Source organism: Podarcis liolepis (assembly GCF_965112155.1).
Source record: "Podarcis liolepis genome assembly, chromosome: 16".
NCBI classification, from domain to species: Eukaryota; Metazoa; Chordata; class Lepidosauria; order Squamata; family Lacertidae; genus Podarcis; species Podarcis liolepis.
In genome coordinates this window covers 12,723,168-12,743,573 of record NC_139567.1, presented here as the reverse complement: position 1 = coordinate 12,743,573, position 20,406 = coordinate 12,723,168, and the positions used below count along the sequence as shown (strand labels likewise).

Genomic DNA, 20,406 nt, shown 5'->3' with positions numbered 1-20,406 from the left:
TTTCTAGGGAAAACGGTGCCGGAACTCAACATGAACACCTCCCTTCTGTTATAATGGCAAAGGCACCCATTTGAGAGGAACCAGAAGTGAGTTCCTGTGAGTTCTGGCTGAGAAAAATTCCTGGGCATATGTGTTACTCTACGAGGTACGATTTATTGTAGCTCTGGAACAAGGCTGCAAGAGTCCTTTGAAGTGCCAACTCAGCTCTGTTCTGGAAGCAATGAACAAATGTATTATGTTGCACTACACCTGTTTTAGGGACGTGGGTGGCGCTGTGGTCTAAACCACAGAGCCTAGGGCTTGCCGATCAGAAGGTCGGAGGTTCGAATCCCTGTGACGGGGTGAGCTCCAGTTGTTCAGTCCCAGCTCCTGCCTAACTAACAGTTTGAAAACGAGTCAAGTGCAAGTAGATAAATAGGTACGACTCCAGCGGGAAGGTAAACAGCATTTCCGTGCACTGCTCTGGTTTCGCTAGAAGCGGCTTAGTCATGCTGGCCACATGACCCGGAAGCTGTACGCCGGCTCCCTTGGCCAATAAAGCGAGATGAGCGCCACAACCCCAGAGTCGGTCACGACTGGACCTAATGGTCAGGGATCCCTTTACCTTTACACCTGTTTTAGCCCAAAGCCCTGGTTAATGCCTGCCATATTCTCCATAACATTGTGATCCTGAGAAACAGTCAATGTTATGTTGGTGCCAGGATCTCCATAGCCTCTGGGCCGGATCTAGGTTTGATGAGGTCCTAAGCTACTGAAGGTAATGGGGTCCTTTATATGTCCAGCTGTCCTATGTCAACAGCAAATTGTCGCTGCTTTTTGTGTTGAATATATACTATGGACCTAATAGGTATCTAAAACCATTTTACTTATTTTGGATGTATATTTTGGAAATGTACCTCCAGTTTTTTTAATTTTTGCCCCCCCCCCCCCAGGATAGTGGGGCCCTAAGCTATAGCTTGTTTGCCTTATACATAAATTCGGCACTGCATATGATGGCATGACTTGGTTGCTTTTGCATCACCATGTGATCACCATAATAAGAGGCAAAGTGAAGTTTTGCACCTGGGAGAACACAAAATGTCATGACATTCTTGTTACTAGTTTCTCTGGGATGTTCCTGTGGGAAATGGGCTGCTCTACAGCCAATCAAGAGTTAGATTCCCCCCTCCCCACTGCATAAATAGCTGCCAGTTTGTATCGGGTTGCCAAGGAAGCCAAGTCTGTTGCCGAGAAGAATACATCCTCAGACATTTTCTTCTCTCCATGAACTGTTTTTAGAGTCTTGAAATCTCTTTCAGGACATATGCGTGCTTTTCTTGTCTTTTTGGAAAACAACGACCCACACCCAGGCAATTGCCTTGGACCTATACTTTAGATTTACTCAAGAGACAAATGAACTTAAACAATCATGATCAAAGAAAGAGGGGGCGGGGGGAAGATTCTATATATATTTCATAATGAATGCCCAACATTCAGTGAATGTTAACAATCTGAAGAAAGCCTGTCTGAAAAGTGCCGGCCAGGGTGTGAATCATTCCTGAGAATTTTCCTCACTCTCCTGAAGCAACGTTCTTCCGCTATTTCATCCAGCGGATTCACGGGACAGCCCATAATATTTTGTACTGTATTCACCACCCTCTGTAAGCACTTCCTATCAGATGATGTCAAACCAGCGTACCACACCGTGATGCAGTATGAAAGGACACTTTCTATTGTTGACCGGTAGAAGGAGATCATCAAACATCTTCCATAAGTTCTGAGCTGGCTGTGCCTTCTGCATTTTGGGGTATTTTGGCCCCACTGCTAACTATTTCATTATTTTGTTATTTGTCACACATCACAGAGTCAGAATTTGATGAGGTTAAATCTTCTGTCTGTTTTGTCAATAAGGGTGCCACGTTCACAATTTGCAGCTCAATCTTGTGCATATTCACCTAGAAATAAGGCTCACTGGGTTTAGTGGAGCTTACCCTCAGGATTGCATACAGCAGTTTTACCACAATTTTAAATATTTTCCAAAATAAAAGTTAAAAATTGTGTATATTTTGTAGTGTGATTCTTTGCAGCTCACCAGAAAGTTCTGTTGTAATCACAATTATATTTATATAATAGTGTTTACTGTGAAGTCCTACTATGTTCAGTGGTGCTAACTTCTATGGAGGGAACAAAAGTTTGCTAACCTATACACACTTAGCTGAGAGTAAGTCCCATTCTACTTTCTATGGAGATATGTATAGGTTAGCAACTGTGTGTGCAAATGTATAACGTGTGTTAAGTCTTCTGTTTCAAGATCGGAGTACTTATGCCTCTAAACACATCCATTAGGGTAATGAGAAATGCACAAACACATGTTTGTAACCTCAATCAAGCTGCAAATGTAAACTGTGACTGTATAAAACGGCAAGCGTTAATTTTAACATAGGTGTAATACGCTCAGAATAGAATGAATGCGGCCATCTCTAACTCCTGCATTCTCTGACTTTGTTTGCTATTAAATTCAAAAGTACAACATTACAACAACACACTGTTGGCATTTAATTTCCTAAATTTTATTTTTAAAGGCACAACTCAGGAAACCAAAGTGCTATATTCCCAACTTTTGAACTGACTCCTTTAAGCTGTGCTTGAAAAGAGCTGTTTAAACTGCTGCAATTTGCCAGAGAAAATATTTAACCTCACATGCTGTAAAAAGGTTGGGCCTACTTAACAAAATCTTAGTGAGTTATGAATATCTACATATGAGAGGGGGGAAGTTCTACAGAATACTTTATTTGTGTTTACATGATGCATTCAGGGATCACAGCAGTCAAAAGGCTGGCTCTCTGTTTCTCTAAAGCAGACATGCTATAAGTTCCACTTAAGTGGTGAAGTCAATCAAGTTTATCACAATCCTCTACTGGAAAAACTTCCATAGCTTCTGGCTGTGGCCAAAGATTTTCATAGTGATAAGTAGAAAAATACTAATACTCCCTTTTTGGGGGGGCAAGGGATGTGGGTGGCGCTATGGTCTAAACCACTGAGCCTCTTGGGCTTGCCAATCAGAAGGTTGGCGGTTTGAATCTGCACAACGGGGTGAACTCCCGTTGCTCAGTCCCAGCTCCTGCCAACCTAGCAGTTTGAAAGCATGCCAGTGCAAGTAGATAAACAGAAAGCTGTCTGTGGACAAATGCTGGCTCCCTCGGCCTGAAAGCGAGATGAGCGCCGCAATCCCATAGTCGCCTTTGACTGGACTTACGGTAACTGCCCAGGGGTCCTTTACCTTTTAACTTTACTGTATTCCCTTTTTCAAAGTAGAAGCCTGGTAACAAAATTAGGGCATTTCAATATAGAATTTAACCTATGTGGAACAGAACTGTATGTGTTACTCCAGGTGGAACAATTTATTGTAGTTCTGGAACAAAAGCTGCAGGGGAAACGCAAGAGAGAGTCCCCTCTAGAGCCAACTTAGCTATGTTCTAGAAGTAGCAAACAAATGTATTATGTTGCACTACACCTGTTTTAGTCTGAAGCCGTGGTCCAAATTAGGCCTTTTCCTTTGGAGAGCTGCACAGAGAGAATTTTGAGCAGGTTTGCCTTGTTTCACTAAGATGATGCGGTTTCTGCAAAACTTCAGAGCAGGCAGTGAAGAAGGGACCATGAAAGGTTCATGCAGGTGCTAAGTGCAATGTAAGTTCCCCTGCAGCAACTTCTATAATCTTTTCTGAGGAGTAAGCAACCACAACCCCCAATTTTAAGGTTTCTCTCTCTCTCTCTCTGTCAGAGAGCTTTACTACATTGAGAAACATAATCTGCCACTACAATTTTTCTGAACTTCATACGGCAGCCTGTGAGGCCAAAATATAAGACTGTCCACCCATCTTTCTGCTCACGATATATTCCAACCAGAGTTCTTCTGTGAAAATGTGATGAACGGAGGGGCAGGCAATCCTTCTGTGCTGTAAATAGGACATAGCTTGTAGTCGCATGGCCACTCATTCCACGCATAGCGGAGGCCGACGGTGCTATTTGGGCACTCTGGGTTGTGCAGAATCACTGTGTGGGAAGCGCTGGTAGCAATGGATACTGGGCTCCAATGGCACAATGACTCTGCAGAGCAGCACACCTGCCAAAGAGAGAGATAGAGGACTTACCCAAACTTGCTTCAGATGAAGCCCTAGGAACTAAAGCCCTAGAATGGTAGAGTCATTCCACACATGTAGCTCCTTTTCGGCTTGTGGAAGATGCACTTGGCACCAGACTCTGGGCCAAAGTACACATTATTCAGTGGAGCCATGATCAGGCATGCTGATGCTTTGATCTGCCCCCCACCACAAAGCAGTCAATGGGGTATGGAAATTAGATAGGAGCAGCAATGCTAGGCAAGAGGGCATGTAACCCTTTCCCCACTATGTTGTCTTCCTCATCTAATCCCAGGGTGGATTTGATTTAAATCACGATTTAAATCACTAGACAGTAAGACTTGATTTAAATCTTCCCCCCTCAGAAATACTCATTCTTGCTGGTATAATCTTAATATTTACAACCAGATGAAGGTTTCATTTTTGGAATAATCAATTTTCAGAGTAATTTTTACAGTTGCATCAAAAATTACGGATTTGGTTATACTATTAGAAATACATAGACAGATAATTATGAAATTATTGTGAGGTTTAATAAGTTGACTGCTTATATTTGGACAACTTTTCTGCTGAGCTTTATTGGAAGGAGAAAAATAATGATTTCCTTAATAACAATTTAAACAATTTATTTAACTAAAACAATAACATTATAGCAGATGTACTCATGTGTGTTAATTGATGTGGTTAAACAATTTTTAAAAAGAAAACTTAGACTGAGTTTTAGCACACAGGAAAAACTTAAAACAAATCCTTATTTCCTGATGAATAGCCTTTGGACAATAATGTAACTTAAATAAAAAACTATCTTTAGAAAGATTTTTCCTCCAGAAGCATTTTATTTTTTAAAAACCCAATTTAAATAAAAATCAATTTTATTATTATTATTTTTTAAAAAACCATTGGTTTTTATCCACCCTATTCCTCCATTCCTGAAGTTGCTACAAGCCCAGTTAAGGGGAATAATATAATCCTGGCCGCCGGTTGGACTACTTTCCCTGATGCTTCTTGACAAATTCCAATCTAGTTGGTTGAAGGGCACTCCCAGAAAACTGGCCACATATGGTCTCTCCCCAGAGTATTTATTAAGTTTAGAAAGGGGAAGGGCCAAGAATATAATCAAAGAAATACTCAGGGACATTGAAGCCCAAAATGACTTAAGTCAACTTCTGATAACTCATAAACTCCTATTCGATTCCCAAAGTCCCCATCTAGCAAACTATCTTAAAGTTCTACATAATGCCAAACACCGATGGACATTTACCAGGGCCCGCTTTAACGCTCTCCCTTCAGCTCTTCTAGAGGGAAGATACAACAAAATACCGATCGAACAAAGATTATGTCCCTGTAACAGCAACGAAATAGAAACCATCGGGCATGTCATCTTATATTGCCCATTATATCGAGACTCAAGAAAAGAGCTGATTGAGCTGATTCTGAGGAAAATACCGTATTTTGCGCCCCATAAGACGCTCCGGCCCATAAGACGCACCTAGTTTTTTGGGGGGGAAATAAAGAAAAAAATTTTTATTCCCCCCCCCAGGTGCGGGGCTGGAAGAACCAGGTCGGGGAACAGTGGGAAGGCACGCTCTGCCTCCCCGCTGTCCCCCGAGCTTGTGGGGCTGGCGATGGGGAGGGCAGCTCTATGCGCCCCGCTCGGGATGGCGGCGTAGACCTGCCTGCCGTCCCGCGACGGCAGGCAGCTCTGTGCCGCCATCCCGAGCGGGGCGGGACTTAGCGCCCCGCTCGGGATGGCGGTGCAGAGCTGCGCTGGTCCCAGGACCGCACGCAGCTCTGCAGGGCCACCGGGAGCGGGGCGGAGCTTCTCCCCCGGCTCCCGGTGGCCGGGCAGAGCTGCGCTGGTCCCGCGACGGCAGGCAGCTCTGCGCGGCCACCGGGAGCGGGGCGGAGCTTCTCCCCCGGCTCCCGGTGGCCGGGCAGAGCTGCGCTGGTCCCAGGACCGCACGCAGCTCTGCAGGGCCACCGGGAGCGGGGCGGAGCTTCTCCCCCGGCTCCCGGTGGCCGGGCAGAGCTGCGCTGGTCCCAGGACCGCACGCAGCTCTGCGCGGCCACCGGGAGTGGGGCGGAGCTTCTCCCCCGGCTCCCGGTGGCCGGGCAGAGCTGCGCTGGTCCCAGGACCGCACGCAGCTCTGCGCGGCCACCGGGAGTGGGGCGGAGCTTCTCCCCCGGCTCCCGGTGGCCGGGCAGAGCTGCGCTGGTCCCAGGACCGCACGCAGCTCTGCGCGGCCACCGGGAGTGGGGCGGAGCTTCTCCCCCGGCTCCCGGTGGCCGGGCAGAGCTGCGCTGGTCCCAGGACCGCACGCAGCTCTGCAGGGCCACCGGGAGCGGGGCGGAGCTTCTCCCCCGGCTCCCGGTGGCCGGGCAGAGCTGCGCTGGTCCCAGGACCGCACGCAGCTCTGCAGGGCCACCGGGAGCGGGGCGGAGCTTCTCCCCCGGCTCCCGGTGGCCGGGCAGAGCTGCGCTGGTCCCGCGACGGCAGGCAGCTCTGCGCGGCCACCGGGAGTGGGGCGGAGCTTCTCCCCCGGCTCCCGGTGGCCGGGCAGAGCTGCGCTGGTCCCGCGACGGCAGGCAGCTCTGCGCGGCCACCGGGAGTGGGGCGGAGCTTCTCCCCCGGCTCCCGGTGGCCGGGCAGAGCTGCGCTGGTCCCAGGACCGCACGCAGCTCTGCACGGCCACCGGGAGCGGGGCGGAGTTTAGCGCTCCGCTCCGGATGGCAGCGCAGAGCTGCGCTGGTCCCAGGACCGCAGGCAGCTCTGCGCGGCCACCGGGAGCGGGGCGGAGCTTCTCCCCCGGCTCCCGGTGGCCGCGCAGAGCTGCGCTGGTCCCGGGATTGCAGGCAGCTCTGCGCAACCCTCGAGCCGGTCTCCCGAGGGTTGCGCAGAGCTTCCTGAAGCCTGGAGAGCGAGAGGGGTCGGTACGCACCGACCCCCCTCGCTCTCCAGGCTTCAGCGAAAGCCTGCATTCGCCCCATAAGACGCAGGCACATTTCCCCTTCATTTTTGGAGGGGAAAAAGTGCGTCTTATGGGGCGAAAAATACGGAACCTCGTAGTACAGATGACACCTATATCAGACACCTCTTAGCTGACAAAGACCCCGAAATCAACAGGCCTGTGGCGAAGTACTGTTACATTGCAACAAGAATAAGACGAGCAATGATGACAGCAATGGAGTTCAAATTGCAAACATCGAAGGAACGATAATAAACAGTAGTGACATTTGAATTGAATCCTCAAAACCTTAAAAGTCGAAACCTGGTCATAAACATAAGTACCAATATTGTGATTTGGCCATATCTCCACTGTTATCTGTAGTACAATAGTACTTATATTGCCATATTTTATTTTATTTTATAAATTGCTTGTTGGTCATTGACCGTATTAAAGATATTTGAATATAATCCTGGCATCTAATATTGCTATCTGAATTGGTAAAAACACAAAGGATAGAAATATAGCAGGTCCACATCCGTTCAGTCTGTTCTTTCTTATGGGACACAAACCAGGCTGGTGCTGCTGGATTCAGGAATGAGTAAACTGGACGAATGAACGGCTTGTCTAATGGGCAGCACAACTCTGTGCTTTTCCCACATGGTACACGGCAGAAAGAGTACCCCTTTCCCCTGCGGTTCTTACCTCAAACGTGTTATTGGTCAAGCGGCGAAGCAGGATATCTCCTTTATAGGAGACATTGATACTTTTGCGGGCTACATCCACCTCCACTCTCTCAGGGTATGGGCCTTGGAAAGCGATGCTTTTATCACCGTACGCTAATGCCAAGGCACCACGGAGCAATCGAGAGGCCACTGTCTGCTTATCTCGAGGATGGATGCTGCAAAGCAAGGGAAAGTAGCAGGGGGAGGGAAGAAAGGAGGGGATTACTGCTGGGGTTCTGTTCAGTCCCCAGCCCTGCAGATTTACTGAGTTAAGGTAGGTACTGGGTGCAAAACACAAAACCAACCATTTTTTCCAATTCTCATAAAAATCCCATTTAGCTCTCATGGATGCTAGAAACGTTATGCTAGCTGAGAACAATTGTGTGAGTTAAGGTTCATAACAGTTGTCTGAGAAAGGAGGGCAACAGATTGAGGAACGCCCCCCCCCCAATAGCTCTTAATTGTCCACCTACTGCCACTGTCCCTAGTCTTCTTTTTCCTCACCCCCATCTCTACACAGTCTCGATCCTTGGCTCTGCCCCTCTCTCCATGCTTTTTGTTATTCTATTCTCCCCCTAAAAATCTCGAAGAGATAGCAAGTTATGCAGTACATGGAAGAATACAGCAAAAGTGCTTAATCCAGTTTCCTAGAGGCTGCCATTAGCAACCAATCAGCAAACTCTATGAAAAGCTCTTTCATCAAGTCCTTGATGCAGTCTCTCAGCTGATTGTCTTTTTCTATCTACTGTTAGATAGAAGGAGCATAACTCAGTGTTATAGCCACTGCAGTGCTAAGCAAATGGTTCCATGGGCAAGGATTTCTGCTTGTACAATGAAGCTTCCCCCTCCTCACACATGCCTCCAAAATTTGTTCTGGGTGTTCTCCATACCCTCCAGAACAGATCTGAGGGTATAGGGTGCTAACAGAACAAGTCCTTTGGATACCACACAATAGATCATGGGTTCTATCTTTAGTATTCCCAGGCAGGGTTAGAACAGAGTACTGTCTGAAGTTCAGGAAAGCTGCCGCCAATCACTCGACACTACTGAGCTAGATGAACCAATGGCTGACTCAGTTTAAGGTGGATCCTTATGCTATCTACTCCTACCTTTTCTGCCGTGCTTCTCTTGCACATTGACCACTTCCCTCGTCTTATGTGTAATAAATAATAATGATAATACATATACCCCGCTCATCTGGCTGGGTTTCCCCAGTCACTCTGGGTGGCTCACAGCACATATTAGAACATACTAAAACACCAAACATTAAAAACTTCCAGATACAGGGCTGCCTTCAGGTGTCTTCTAAAAGTCACACAGTTGTTTATTTCCTTGACACCTGAGGGGAGGGTGTTCCACAGGGAGGGTGCCACTACCAAGAAGGCCCTCTGCCTGGTTCCCTGTAACCTTGTTTCTTGCAGGGAGGAAACGAGCAGAAGACCCTCGGAGCTGGACCTCAGTGTCCAGGCTGAACGATTGGGATGGAGATGCTTCTTCAGGTATACTTGGCTGAGGCCATTTGGGGCTTTAAAGGTCAGCACCAACACTTTGAATTGTGCTCAGAAACACACTGGGGGCCAATGAAAATCCTTTAGGACTGGTGTTATATGGTCTCGGCGGCCACTCCCAGTCACCAGTCTAGCTGCTGAATTCTCCCAGCAGCTGGACCAGACCCAGCTGGGGCAGCAGCTGTTCTCATGTATGGCAGCAGCTGTACCCGTTTCTCCTTCCACTGTTCCTCCCTCTCTCCCCCCGCATCATACCTCTGCCTCCCAGGCTACCCATCTCCTCCCTCCACCTGTCTGAAGAGCATCAGTGTAGATTCTAGGTCATCTTAGACTCCTGGCCAATAAGAGGCAAAGGTTTCCATCTCCAGATGCCTTCTGTTATAGAAGAGATTTGGCTACCTGAAAATCGTTATGGATGGTTTGGGCGGGTTTGGACAAAGAAAGAAAGTGGGCTATCTTTACCTTCCATAGGGGGAATTTTCATCACCAAGATCTATAGTCACAGCCATGAAAGTATTGAGCATTTTCTTATTAGGGACAAAGCCATAGTCTGCTGTTTGGTGCCATCGAATACGTGCAAAGTTGTCATTAGGTTCCTTAGAGCGAACTGTAGATAACTGCAACACAGAACAACATTTGATATTCTGAGACGAAACCTATCTCCAGCTGTGGATGTCATAAAATTATTTTTGTTTGTGCTTCCTGCAGACAGACATGGCTCAATGACAGCACCCACAGCATACATCTAAAGCATTCTTATACCACTTTAGCAGCTACAAAGAATTTCGGGAGTTGTAGATGGTTAAAGGCTGCTGGGAAATATGGGTCTGTGAGGTTAGCACCCTGAGCAAACTACAGTTCCCAAGATTCTTTAAGGGAAGCCATGCCTGTTGAATCAGAGTAACAACTCTAAGCAAACAGTGTGCATGTTGGCCATCAGGAACATATGGACTGTGGAAAATAGGACACCTACACATTTTGGGATCAAAGTTATGGCAGTGGTGGGAGAAGCAATACAAGCCAGCGGAAAAGGAACCACTGCTGGAATTATCTCCCGCAGCAGATCCAGAACCTGCCTTCTGATCCAGGATACAGAGAAGGGAGAGTTTTCTACAGCATGGGGGGGTTAGCTATTCCAGACTTGAGGACCACATCACCACCTTGCATACCCTGTGGGAAGGGCATGCCAGTGGTGGTGATGGCTACTCCACAGATGCTAACACTGTGAACCATACACATATCACATACACACCAGATCATGAACGGGCAGGCGACTCGGCTGACTGCATTAGACCCACAGGCTGCTTCTGTGTTACAGACATAGACAAAGGCGTCAACTGTCATATTGCTAAGGAAAGACATCAGAGATATAAGGCCACACAAAGTATTCACCTGAATTACTCTGTTATCCAAGACTCAAGCCTGCTCCTAAGAATGGCATCCACATTCCAAAGGCTACCACCCTGTCCTTCCATCATTTGTAGAATCACTTAACCACCAGCAGTATTGAAGGGTGTTGAGAAACCCACAATGTGATCACGTCAGGACATGGAGTGAGTGGTTCTACACAATGTGTTTTGGAGAGGGGGCTGAGGTCCAAAGACAGATGTGAGAAAATACTCGGCTGTGGTGCAAAACATAGGAAATAGCTAGGATGGGAGACAAATTGATACCGGCTCCCGCTGCTTGCAGAAAGTGCTGCCTTCCTGCAGTTGTCTCACAGCTGATAGCTCAGGGCTCAAGCCACCACCCTATAGTCACTTACCTGGACGAAGCCAAAGGGAAAGTACCGCTGAGTTTGCCAGTCAGACCCTTCATGGAAGCCTTTCCGCCAGTCTTCTATGAGTGCGGGAAATGTGCAGTTGTACAGACTGGTGTCTATAAGGGTGTTCGCTTCACCTGGGGAAGGGCACACAAAGCAGGAAATAGCCCAGATGGGGTAGCTATAGTGACACAATTCCTGCTCAACTCTGTTGTGGGGCCTACCAGTATACCTGAAGGAGCTTCTCCACCCCCATCATTCTGCCCGGACACTGAGGTCCAGCGCCAAGGGCCTTCTGGCGATTCCCTCCCTGCGAGAAGTGAGGTTACAGGGCTTTCTCGGTAGTGGCGCCCGCCCTGTGGAACGCCCTCCCATCAGATGTCAAGGAAAGAAACAATTATCTGACTTTTAGAAGACATCTGAAGGCAGCCCTGTTTAGGGAAGTTTTTAATGTTATATGTTTTATTGCTTATTACTATTATTATTATTATTATTATTATTCTGTTGGGAGGTGCCCAGAGTGGCTGGGGAAACCCAGCCAGATGGGAGGGGTATAAATAATAATTTTATTATTATTATTAATACCTACCTTGATACCAAATAACACCTTGGAGGGTCATGTTGAGAAAAGGGTGAATCATGGCGTTCCAGAGCACCGATAACATTTTGGGGCCAGAATCAATGGATAAGGAAGCAGCCCTGCAACATACGAGATCGACCAATTAGAAAAGAATTTACAGCAAGCAGCCAATGCTTGATTTCCGGCTGGTGAAGCACTTTTCTGAATATTTGTGATCAGAGAGTGCTGAAGGATTAAGCACACATCTACACAGCTCAGGCTATGTTATTGCATTGTTCTGAAGATGTCCTGGTCACATATGTCTTACCAGAGGCTTTTAAACGTAACTCTTTTAAAAAAATGTTTCAATGGTTTTTCATAAAGTAGAATACATTAGCAACATCATTTATTTTGTCATGGTATCTGTACACCTCAGAGAAAATATGCCCCTCACTGAACTCATCCTATTTGTGCAAATATCTTGTTACATACACCTCTCTCATTACTGCCAGAATAAAACAGCAAAACTGTAGAAAAGCTTTCATGGCGATAACATGTTCAAGGACTGAACCCTTTAAACCATGTTAGAACTAAACCAAGAGAAAACACCAGCTTTCCCAGGTCATGGAATATGCTTCCTCAATAAAAAACTAAAGGTAAAGGACCTTGGACGGTTAAGCCCAGTTAAAGGCGACTATGGGGTGCGGAGCTCATCTCGTTTCAGGCAGAGGCAGCTGGTGTTTGTCTACAGACAGCTTTTCCAGGTCATGTGGCCAGCATGAGTAAACCACTTCTGGTGCAACAGAACACCATGACAGAAACCAGAGCACACAGAAACGCTGTTTACCTTCTCGCCACAGCGGTACCTATTTATCTATTTGCACTGGTGTGCTTTCAAACTGCTAGGTTGGCAGGAGCTGGGACAGAGCAACAGGAGCTCACTCTGTCACAGGGATTTGAACCACTGACCTTCTGATCAGCAAGCCCAAGAGGCTCAGTGGTTTAGACCACAGCGCCACCCGCGCCCCATATTTCCACAATATGTGTCAATGGTTAAGACAAATTCATGGAGGATAAGGTTATCAATGGTTTCTAGTCATGAGAGCTACACTGCTGCCTTCAGGATCAGAGGCAACATGCTTCTGGATACTAGGTGATGGAGGAAAGAAGTAGGTGGTTATTGTCCCTGTGTCCTGCTTGGGGAACTCCTAAACGTAACTGGTTGGCTTCTGAGCGGGGGAAGTATACTTTTCTTACATTCCTATCATAATGATTGCAGGGTCCAAGGTTATTCATCCGACCTGCAAGAAACTAGGCACAAGTCAGACACACTGCACTGCCTTTCTAGTGCCAAATGGGATTACGCCAGGGGTACGGAAATTTGCAGCCCTCCAAATGTTGTTTGACTCCAACTCCTATCAGCTTAGCCAATGGTTAAGGAAGATGGGAGTTTGAGTCCAACACCATCTGCAGGACCGCAGGTTGTGTGGACACTTGTGTGCTGTTTCCGCACAGGAAGGAGGTGCTGCAAAGCCAGTGAGCACACAATATTCTGTAATAGTGGAAAGCATTCAGTGTACTGAGGAACCAGTCTAACACGGCTGGAAGGAACAGAGCATACTGTCATTAACCCTCCTTACTTTTTAGAGTATCCTGAGATTGCACATTCCCGCAGTGCCCTCTTGGAAGACCAGGCCTCTATTGGTGTCCCTCCCCAGGAGGAGTCTATCAGTCCTATGGGATACTTGAGCTTCTCGAACAAATACCGGCCAAAGAGCCAGCACACAGCAGAGAAGTAACTGAAGTCTCCATGGCCAAGGTTCTCTGTTCAATGCAATGTTAAAAGAAACTTTAGAGCATATACAAACTTGCAAACTAATAATGCAACTAAATGTAATACAACTACATGTTGTATTACAAAAATAATTTCTGCTGCTGTATTTTCATATATTAGCCATTGTACAGCTGTGATAGATCAGGGAATGGAATACTGAAGAACTACTACATGCTCTGCTGAAGCAGCTAATGTTGGCCACTCTCAGAAACTGTGTAGCAGGCTGTGTGGATCATCATGTATCTGAGCCAGAATGAAAGTGCCCGTTGATCAGCGGAGATATTTGAGATGCTTGCTTCCATTAACTAAATCTTCAAGGTCCTTTTTTACCCTGAAGTCATGGTATAGTTCAGGAAGGAAAATTGTTCAACTCTTACTCCACCGGCCAAACCACAAACAGAAGATGTCTGCTTTTGACAGAACACACTCAAAATCTCTGCTTCAGATGGTTTGCCGGAGGTTTTGCTTTTTTAAAAAAAGGCTCTTACTGGCTGTTGGAATAGACCACGGCAAGCTGACGCTGGCAAGGTCCTGCAGTTCCACTTCAGACTGGACAAGACCGGCTGAAAACACACGGACGAGTGAGTAATGGGAAGCCTCTGCAAGCTCCTTACTGGCATTGAATATCTAGGAAACAGGGCAGATTCTACTGAAATACAGTTAAGCAAAGTTCAAAACAAAGCCCTCAAATATACGGACAGGACAAAGTAACCCAAATCTAGTCCGGGGATGGTACTCATAAGAAAGAGTTATAAAGAACTGGGAATTTCTCTTACACAAGCTGCAGAAACCCTCCCCCCCCCCCAAGGAAAAAGCAGGCCAAAATATTATACTATTTCAAACCAAAAGTAGAAGATACAAGAAACATGGAGAGCCTGCACACTCACAAATGGTCTGTCGACCGTACCTGGCATGGGAAGGATATAGAAGCAAACGGAGGAGGGGAGGGAGTCGATCTGGCAACTGAGCTACAAAAAGCAACTTTAGAAAACGAGGTCCCTGAGCAGAAGTCTCTATTGGGAGACTCAGAAACTAGGACAAACGAGCCCACCCAATCCCCTCTGCCCGGAGAGAAGGCGGGATCCCCTCCCTTGACTGAGTTGGTGGAGTGGCTGAACAACACAAGAGCACAATATTTGTGTTGCCTTCTAATCCACACATTTAGCCGTCAACCTGTAAGCTTATCAAATTCATTCCATTTGCATGTGCAGCAACCTCCTAAAGGAAAGCAATGGCCCTAACTGCAACCTGTGAATTCAGACATAATAGCAAACCTGAAAGAAAGCCTGAATGGTTTCAGATCTGGATTTGTCAGCAACAATCAAATCAAAGTTTGGGAGGCAGGCTCAGGTTTGGCTCAAGGGTAGAAACCTCTAGCCCTCCAAATGTTGTTAGACTCCAGTTCTCATCAGCCCCAGCCAGTATGGCCAGTGGTCAGAGATGATGGGAGTTGTTGTTGAGCAACATCTACAGGGTCATTCGTTTCCCACCCCTGCATAAGCAACAGAAATCATGGCTTTGCATATTGTCTGAACTTGGCCTTTATCAGTACTTTTCCTCCCAATGGAGCATATGCTGCACTCTATAGTGATGTGGCTTACCTGAGAAACTGTCATTTCCATGTTACTTTGTCCACTACAAAACCAGACATCTCCAAAGTAGACATCGTTCAACGTCACATTTGATTCCTGTCCCGTCCGGTATTGCCGTATATGTATATTGAAAGGGCCACCTTGGGCCATAGGACTCAGGAGTACTTTCCAGATCCCAGAGCCTTTTTTTTGGGGGGGGGGGGAGGGAGAGAATTTACAAAGATCTCAGGCTTAGATAGATAATTTATTATTGTCAAAAACTAGCTTACATAACATAACACAATAAAAACAGCGTTCATAAAGATAAAATATACAATTGGAGCAGATTGCAGCAATAGCTCATGAAATTAAAATTGAGATATATACATACACCTGTACAACTGAGATTTGGGCTACCATAAAAAGTTGACCCTGAGGCACCCCAAAGGGCTATTTCAGCATTTCCCTAGTAAGCTATTTTATTCTAGAGGATGATCTGTGCCTACAAATCTAGGCGCAGAGTCTGGCTACCAGCCAGGTCGTCTTAGGATCTTTGCCTAAGAGGAGAGAATTAAGTTTAGACTTGTCTGAAAGATCGGCGAGCCTCCTAAGCAAAGGATCAATGGTGTCTCTACGAATCTCAACATAAAAAGGACACCTAAGATCTCAGGCTTATTATCATATGGAATCTGTTCCAAGGAAAGTATACATGCCTAAACCAAGCCAACAGATTGCCAGAATCTCGGACCAACGATTCCTCCATTTTATCAATGCTTAACTTTTGTCACAAGAAACATTCCCTCTTTATGGGATCCCTGTACCATACTGGTACTCACAGAAGTATGCAACAGAGGCACAAAGAAGTCAAATAAAGTTGTGCCGTTCAGGAGACTGTGTGTTAGGATTGGGCAGTGGGGCAAGCTTTATATACTTTAAGAATGTAAGAACCCAAATGAATCAGACCAAGAGCCATGACCATAGTGGCCTATAGATGCCTCTGGAAAGCCCACAGGCAGTACATAAGCATAATAGCATTCTCCCACTTGTGATCCACAGCAACTGGTGCTCAGAGACATATTGCCTCCGAAACGGAAGCTAATATTTGTTTAGATGAAATATGTTTGTGCCACCTTTAACATCTAAAAATATTCTCAAGGTGGTTTGTAAAACAAAAACATGGAGCAATAATACATAGTTGGATGCAACCCCACGGCTAGTAGCTTTATCCTCCATGAATCTGCTTAATCTCTTTTACAGCCACCCAAGCTGGTGGTCATTACCACATCTGTTGGCAACATATCTGAGAATTTAAGGAAGCAATGTGTAAAAACTACAATTCTGCTTTTTGTTGGCTCTGAATCCACCACTTGAATCTGCCTTTTTTACCTTTAACGTCTGTCATTTTTTCCATAACGTTGCGATCCTTAGAAACAGTCACTATTATGTTGGCACCAGGATCCCCATAGCCCCATATGACGGCCTGACTTGGTTGCTTCTGCAGTACCATGTGATCGCCATAATAGGCGGCAAGGCGAAGCTCAGCACCTGGGAGAACACAAAATGTCATGACATTCTTGTTAGTAGTTAGGGTTTCTCTGGAATGTTCCCGTGGGAAATGGGCTGCTTTGCAGCCAATCAACAGTTAATTTTTTTCTGATTGCAGAAACAGCTGCCAGTCTGTATCAGGTTGTCAAGGAAGCCAAGTCTGTTAGTGAAAAGAGGAACAAATCCTCAGACATTTTACTTTTCTTCACCCTGAATTGTTCTTAGATTTCAAGAAAATCTTTCATATGCATGCTTCTTTTGCCTTTTTGGAGAACCCCTCCCCAGGATGCTTTTTCATTTCTTTTTTGTGTGAAAGTATTTTTTACTGAATTATTAGCCATATAACCCAAATAACAAAATATAACTTAAGGAGACAAACACATAAAAACTAAACACAACGAAAGCAAGCATGGTATGGGATGTTATGTTCACATCAAAAAACCCGATGAAGCTGGTTAGCTGGATATCTGCAATATGATGCACAGACACATAAACCTATTATTGAAACCTTGCATGCAACTTTTCCCAGGATCCACATTGGCATCAAAAGGCCACCCCATAAATTATCCCCATTTAATCCAGATACATTCTTTCCAGGGAAAATCCAGTAAGTTTAAAACAAAAAACCTGTTTCCAGTCACCGGCTAGCAATATTTGAACCGCTTTATTAATATTAAGCCCGACTTAATACTAAAAGTGTGATGAGAGGAAAGTGAAATGCTGAAAGCACAGGGTAGTGACAGTTACACTGCAAAAGCTGACTTTTCATAACAAATGCATTGGTGAGGAAGCAAACATTCTGGATTTTTTTATTGTGCTGGAAATCACAGTTCTGGTTGCTATGCTCCAATGCTTCTCACAAAAAACCTCTCTCTGTCCTTGCTATTAGTTTTGTTTTTTGAAAGAACTGCAATCCCTTCACATCAGGAGATTCAAATAGGAAGGTGAATAAACACGAAAATTCTGTGACTAATGTGAATACAGTTGCTACCGTTTCAAATTTCCCCTCTAGCCCTTTTGTGTACATGCCTCCTAGCAAAGGACATTTTCCTGTTAGGGGCAGCTCCCGCCCTCCGCACTCACCTGCCCTCCAAACCAACAGCAACACAAGCAGCACGGAAGAAGCCATGGCCCCTCTGACCAAACAAAAGCAGGAAGTAACAGCACGTGATTCTAGGGCGTGCAGAATTCCAGCAGCCAGTTTATCTTAAAGAGGCGAGGTTCCTTGTGATCTCACAATTGACCTGGGGCAAAAAAAAAGGGGATGGGTGTGGGGCATGATTTCCATTTGAAAGCGTTAGTACAGAAAAGGCAATGCACGCTTTAATAAATGCCCTCCACCAGCTGGAATGCTATATAACATGATTTCTGCTTTATTCAGCCATGTGGCTTCAGGTCTGCCACGGATAGGAATAGATAGCCTTTGCAGTATCGTAGCCTAACATTTCTTACCCCAGCCTCTTACCATCCCTACCAGAAATATATACACGACTCCCCAAATTTGGGCTTCAGGAGTAGTCTCTTACTGCAGAGCTTTTGAGCACATGTCTAGACTTCTGCTCCTCCTGAGAAATTACCTGGACACATTAGCAAATACAGTGGTGCCCCGCAAGACGAATCCCCCGCAAGACGGAAAACTCGCTAGACGAAAGAGTTTTCCGTTTTGGAGGTGCTTCGCAAAACGAATCTCCTATGGGCTTGCTTCGCAAGACGACAATGTCTTGCGAGTTCCTGCTGGTTTTTTTCCCTCCCCCCCTTTTTCTAAGCTGCTAAGCCGCTTATAAGCTGATCCGATCAGCAGATAAGCCGCTAAAAGCCGCTAATAGCGCTAAGCCGCTTATCAGCTGATCTGATCAGCAGATAAGCCTCTAAAAGCCGCTAATAGCGCTAATCTGCTAATCCTTCAATGGGCTTGCTTCACAAGACGAAAAAAACCACTAGACGAAGAGAATCACAGAACGGATTCTTTTCGTCTTGCGAGGCACCACTGTAATGGTTTGCTGAGCAAAGGATTGCAGGAGTACATAGCATTGCAACCATTGACTGTCTACAAATCCCATGTCAAATTGGTAAAATATGTCAATATTACTCGATTTAACAACACATTTATATCCCACCTTTCCTCCGTAGAATTCAAGGTGGTTTTCACAACTTTCAACAACTTTATTCCAGAACCTTCAGAGCCTAAACTAGGCTATGGCGAATAATGATTTTGATAATATTTTTTATTAGTTTTCAATTACAACAATCCAATAAGAGCTTCATGATAACAATGCCAAATTATAATACAATTTCTAATACAAATCATTCAAATACCAAATTATATAATTTAGGTGGCCCTCCGCGTGCTAGAATTGATGGTTTCTATAATTTCTATAAGTGAATGGTGATTTTGGCTCAAGATGGGGACTTGGGCTCCCCCTAGCCTCTCCCCTCCCCCATTTTTAAATTTATTTTAACAAAGTAATAAGAATAAGAATAAAAACTCCAGCATCTTAACCCCTTCGGCCAGAACAATCTCTTTGAATTTTATTTTTATCTGGCCTTTCCTCCCCAAGATCAAAGCAATGTATGCGATTGCTCACAACTCTGTGAGAGGCTCAGGTGCGCAGCTTTCCCAGAGGAAGCCCACGGCCTAACAAGGACTCACACCTGAGTCTCCCTTGGGCAAACCTGGCACCCCAACAGAGCACACCGGTCGGGGGCTTTGTACCTGCCTGCTCCCTACTGAGCACTAAAAGGGGGCAGCTTAGGCCCTAAAGACCTCGGATGTTGCCGGGTGGAGGGCTCTCACCATCCCTACCAGAAATATATACACAACTCCCCAAATTTGGGCTTCAGGAATAATCTCTTATTGTGCACGTGTCTATACTTACTTGCAAGATTACTTGTAATGAGCAGTACACTGGGGATTAGTGACCTGTTTTCCATTATTTTATAATGTGTGTTTTTTAAAAAGCACTTGCTGAAACTGCTCCTGAGAAATTACCTGGACACATTAACAAAGAATGATCTGTTGAGCAAAGGATGAAGGTACATAGCAATTCCGACTGTCTCTACAAATCCCATAATGTCAAATGGGTAAAATATGTCAGCATTACTCTTGATTTAATCATGCATTTATATCCCGCCTTTCTTCTGGAGAGTCCAAGGCTTCAACAACTTTATTCCAGAACCTTCAGGCTATGGCGAAGGATGATTTTGGCTCAAGAGTCTTTTATGACAGATGGGGACTTGGACTCCCCCAGCCTAACTCCTTCGGCCAAAACAATCTCTTTGCATTTTATTTTTATCCGGGCTTTCCTCCCCAAGACCGAAGCAACGTATGCGATTGCTCAGAACAACCCTGCTCAGGGTGCGCGGCTGGCCCAGAGTTAGCCCGCGGCCTACCAGGCGCTGGCGTCCGAGTCTCCCTTGGGCAGCCCCGGCACCCTAACAGGGCGCACCGGGCGGCGGCTTTGTACCTGCCCGCTCCCCAACTTAGGCCGCGGCCCTGAATCCCCGGATGTTGCCGGGCTGAGGCGGCTGTGGGGGGGCGTCGCGTGACGCCGCCGCCGTTTGTTGCGTAAGGCCTTCGCGAACCCCTGAGGCGGCTGCCGGCCCCCGCTCCGCCCCGCAGAGTCCCAAGTCAATGGGCCCTGACTAGACGCGACAGGAGCGCTGGCTCCCCTGCTTCGGCCAAAAGGCTTGGCCTCGCCACCGCCTCCTTCTCTGGCCACGCCGCGAGCTTCCCCTCGCGTAAACGGGCAACCAGGTGAAACCCGAGGGCGGCGCTGAGGCACTTTCAATAAGCGGAGGCCTCGAGTAGGCGGGCGGGGGAGGGGGCGAAACTTTTGCTT

At 46.3% G+C, this 20,406-nt stretch overlaps 2 protein-coding genes across 5 annotated transcripts in view; one reads left to right on the top strand and one right to left on the bottom strand.

Moving 5' to 3' along the window:
* Positions 1-2,527: 2,527 nt before the first annotated feature.
* Positions 2,528-20,381, bottom strand: SIAE (sialic acid acetylesterase). 3 transcript variants are annotated; one of them, XM_083480565.1, is made up of 11 exons: positions 19,386-20,381; positions 17,651-18,058; positions 16,409-16,567; positions 15,053-15,225; positions 13,940-14,078; positions 13,258-13,441; positions 11,648-11,757; positions 11,062-11,195; positions 9,759-9,913; positions 7,769-7,964; positions 2,528-4,102 (listed from the first exon to the last, which is right to left on the bottom strand). In XM_083480565.1, the coding sequence occupies exons 2-11, from the start codon at positions 17,694-17,696 to the stop codon at positions 3,866-3,868; spliced, it is 1,533 nt and encodes a 510-aa protein (XP_083336691.1). In that variant the 5' UTR covers positions 17,697-18,058; positions 19,386-20,381; the 3' UTR covers positions 2,528-3,865. The 3 variants fall into 3 exon arrangements, with proteins under 3 accessions (XP_083336691.1, XP_083336689.1, XP_083336690.1); XM_083480563.1 differs by having other exon boundaries at positions 17,651-17,811; positions 19,444-20,019; XM_083480564.1 differs by having other exon boundaries at positions 17,651-17,811; positions 19,557-20,019.
* Positions 20,181-20,406, top strand: part of SPA17 (sperm autoantigenic protein 17) — a 12,920-nt gene continuing 12,694 nt past the window's right edge. Inside the window, exon 1 of one of the 2 annotated variants that reach the window (XM_083480805.1) lies at positions 20,181-20,321. The gene's annotated coding sequence lies outside the window, so the exon portion shown is untranslated. The remainder of the gene's footprint in view (positions 20,322-20,406) is intronic. The other variant, XM_083480807.1, reaches the window with a different exon arrangement.

What these genes read in the sequence shown, in the direction of transcription:
- SIAE (XM_083480565.1), bottom strand. Translation starts at nt 17,696, where the DNA reads ATGGCTTCTTCCGTGCTGCTTGTGTTGCTGTTGGTTTGGAGGGCAG. An exon ending in AAAAATGACAGACGTTAAAG is followed by an intron (nt 15,226 to 16,408) that starts GTAAAAAAGGCA and finishes CCCAAAAAAAAG; the next exon opens with GCTCTGGGATCTGGAAAGTA. An exon ending in TGACCAATAACACGTTTGAG is followed by an intron (nt 4,103 to 7,768) that starts GTAAGAACCGCA and finishes TCTCTTTGGCAG; the next exon opens with GTGTGCTGCTCTGCAGAGTC.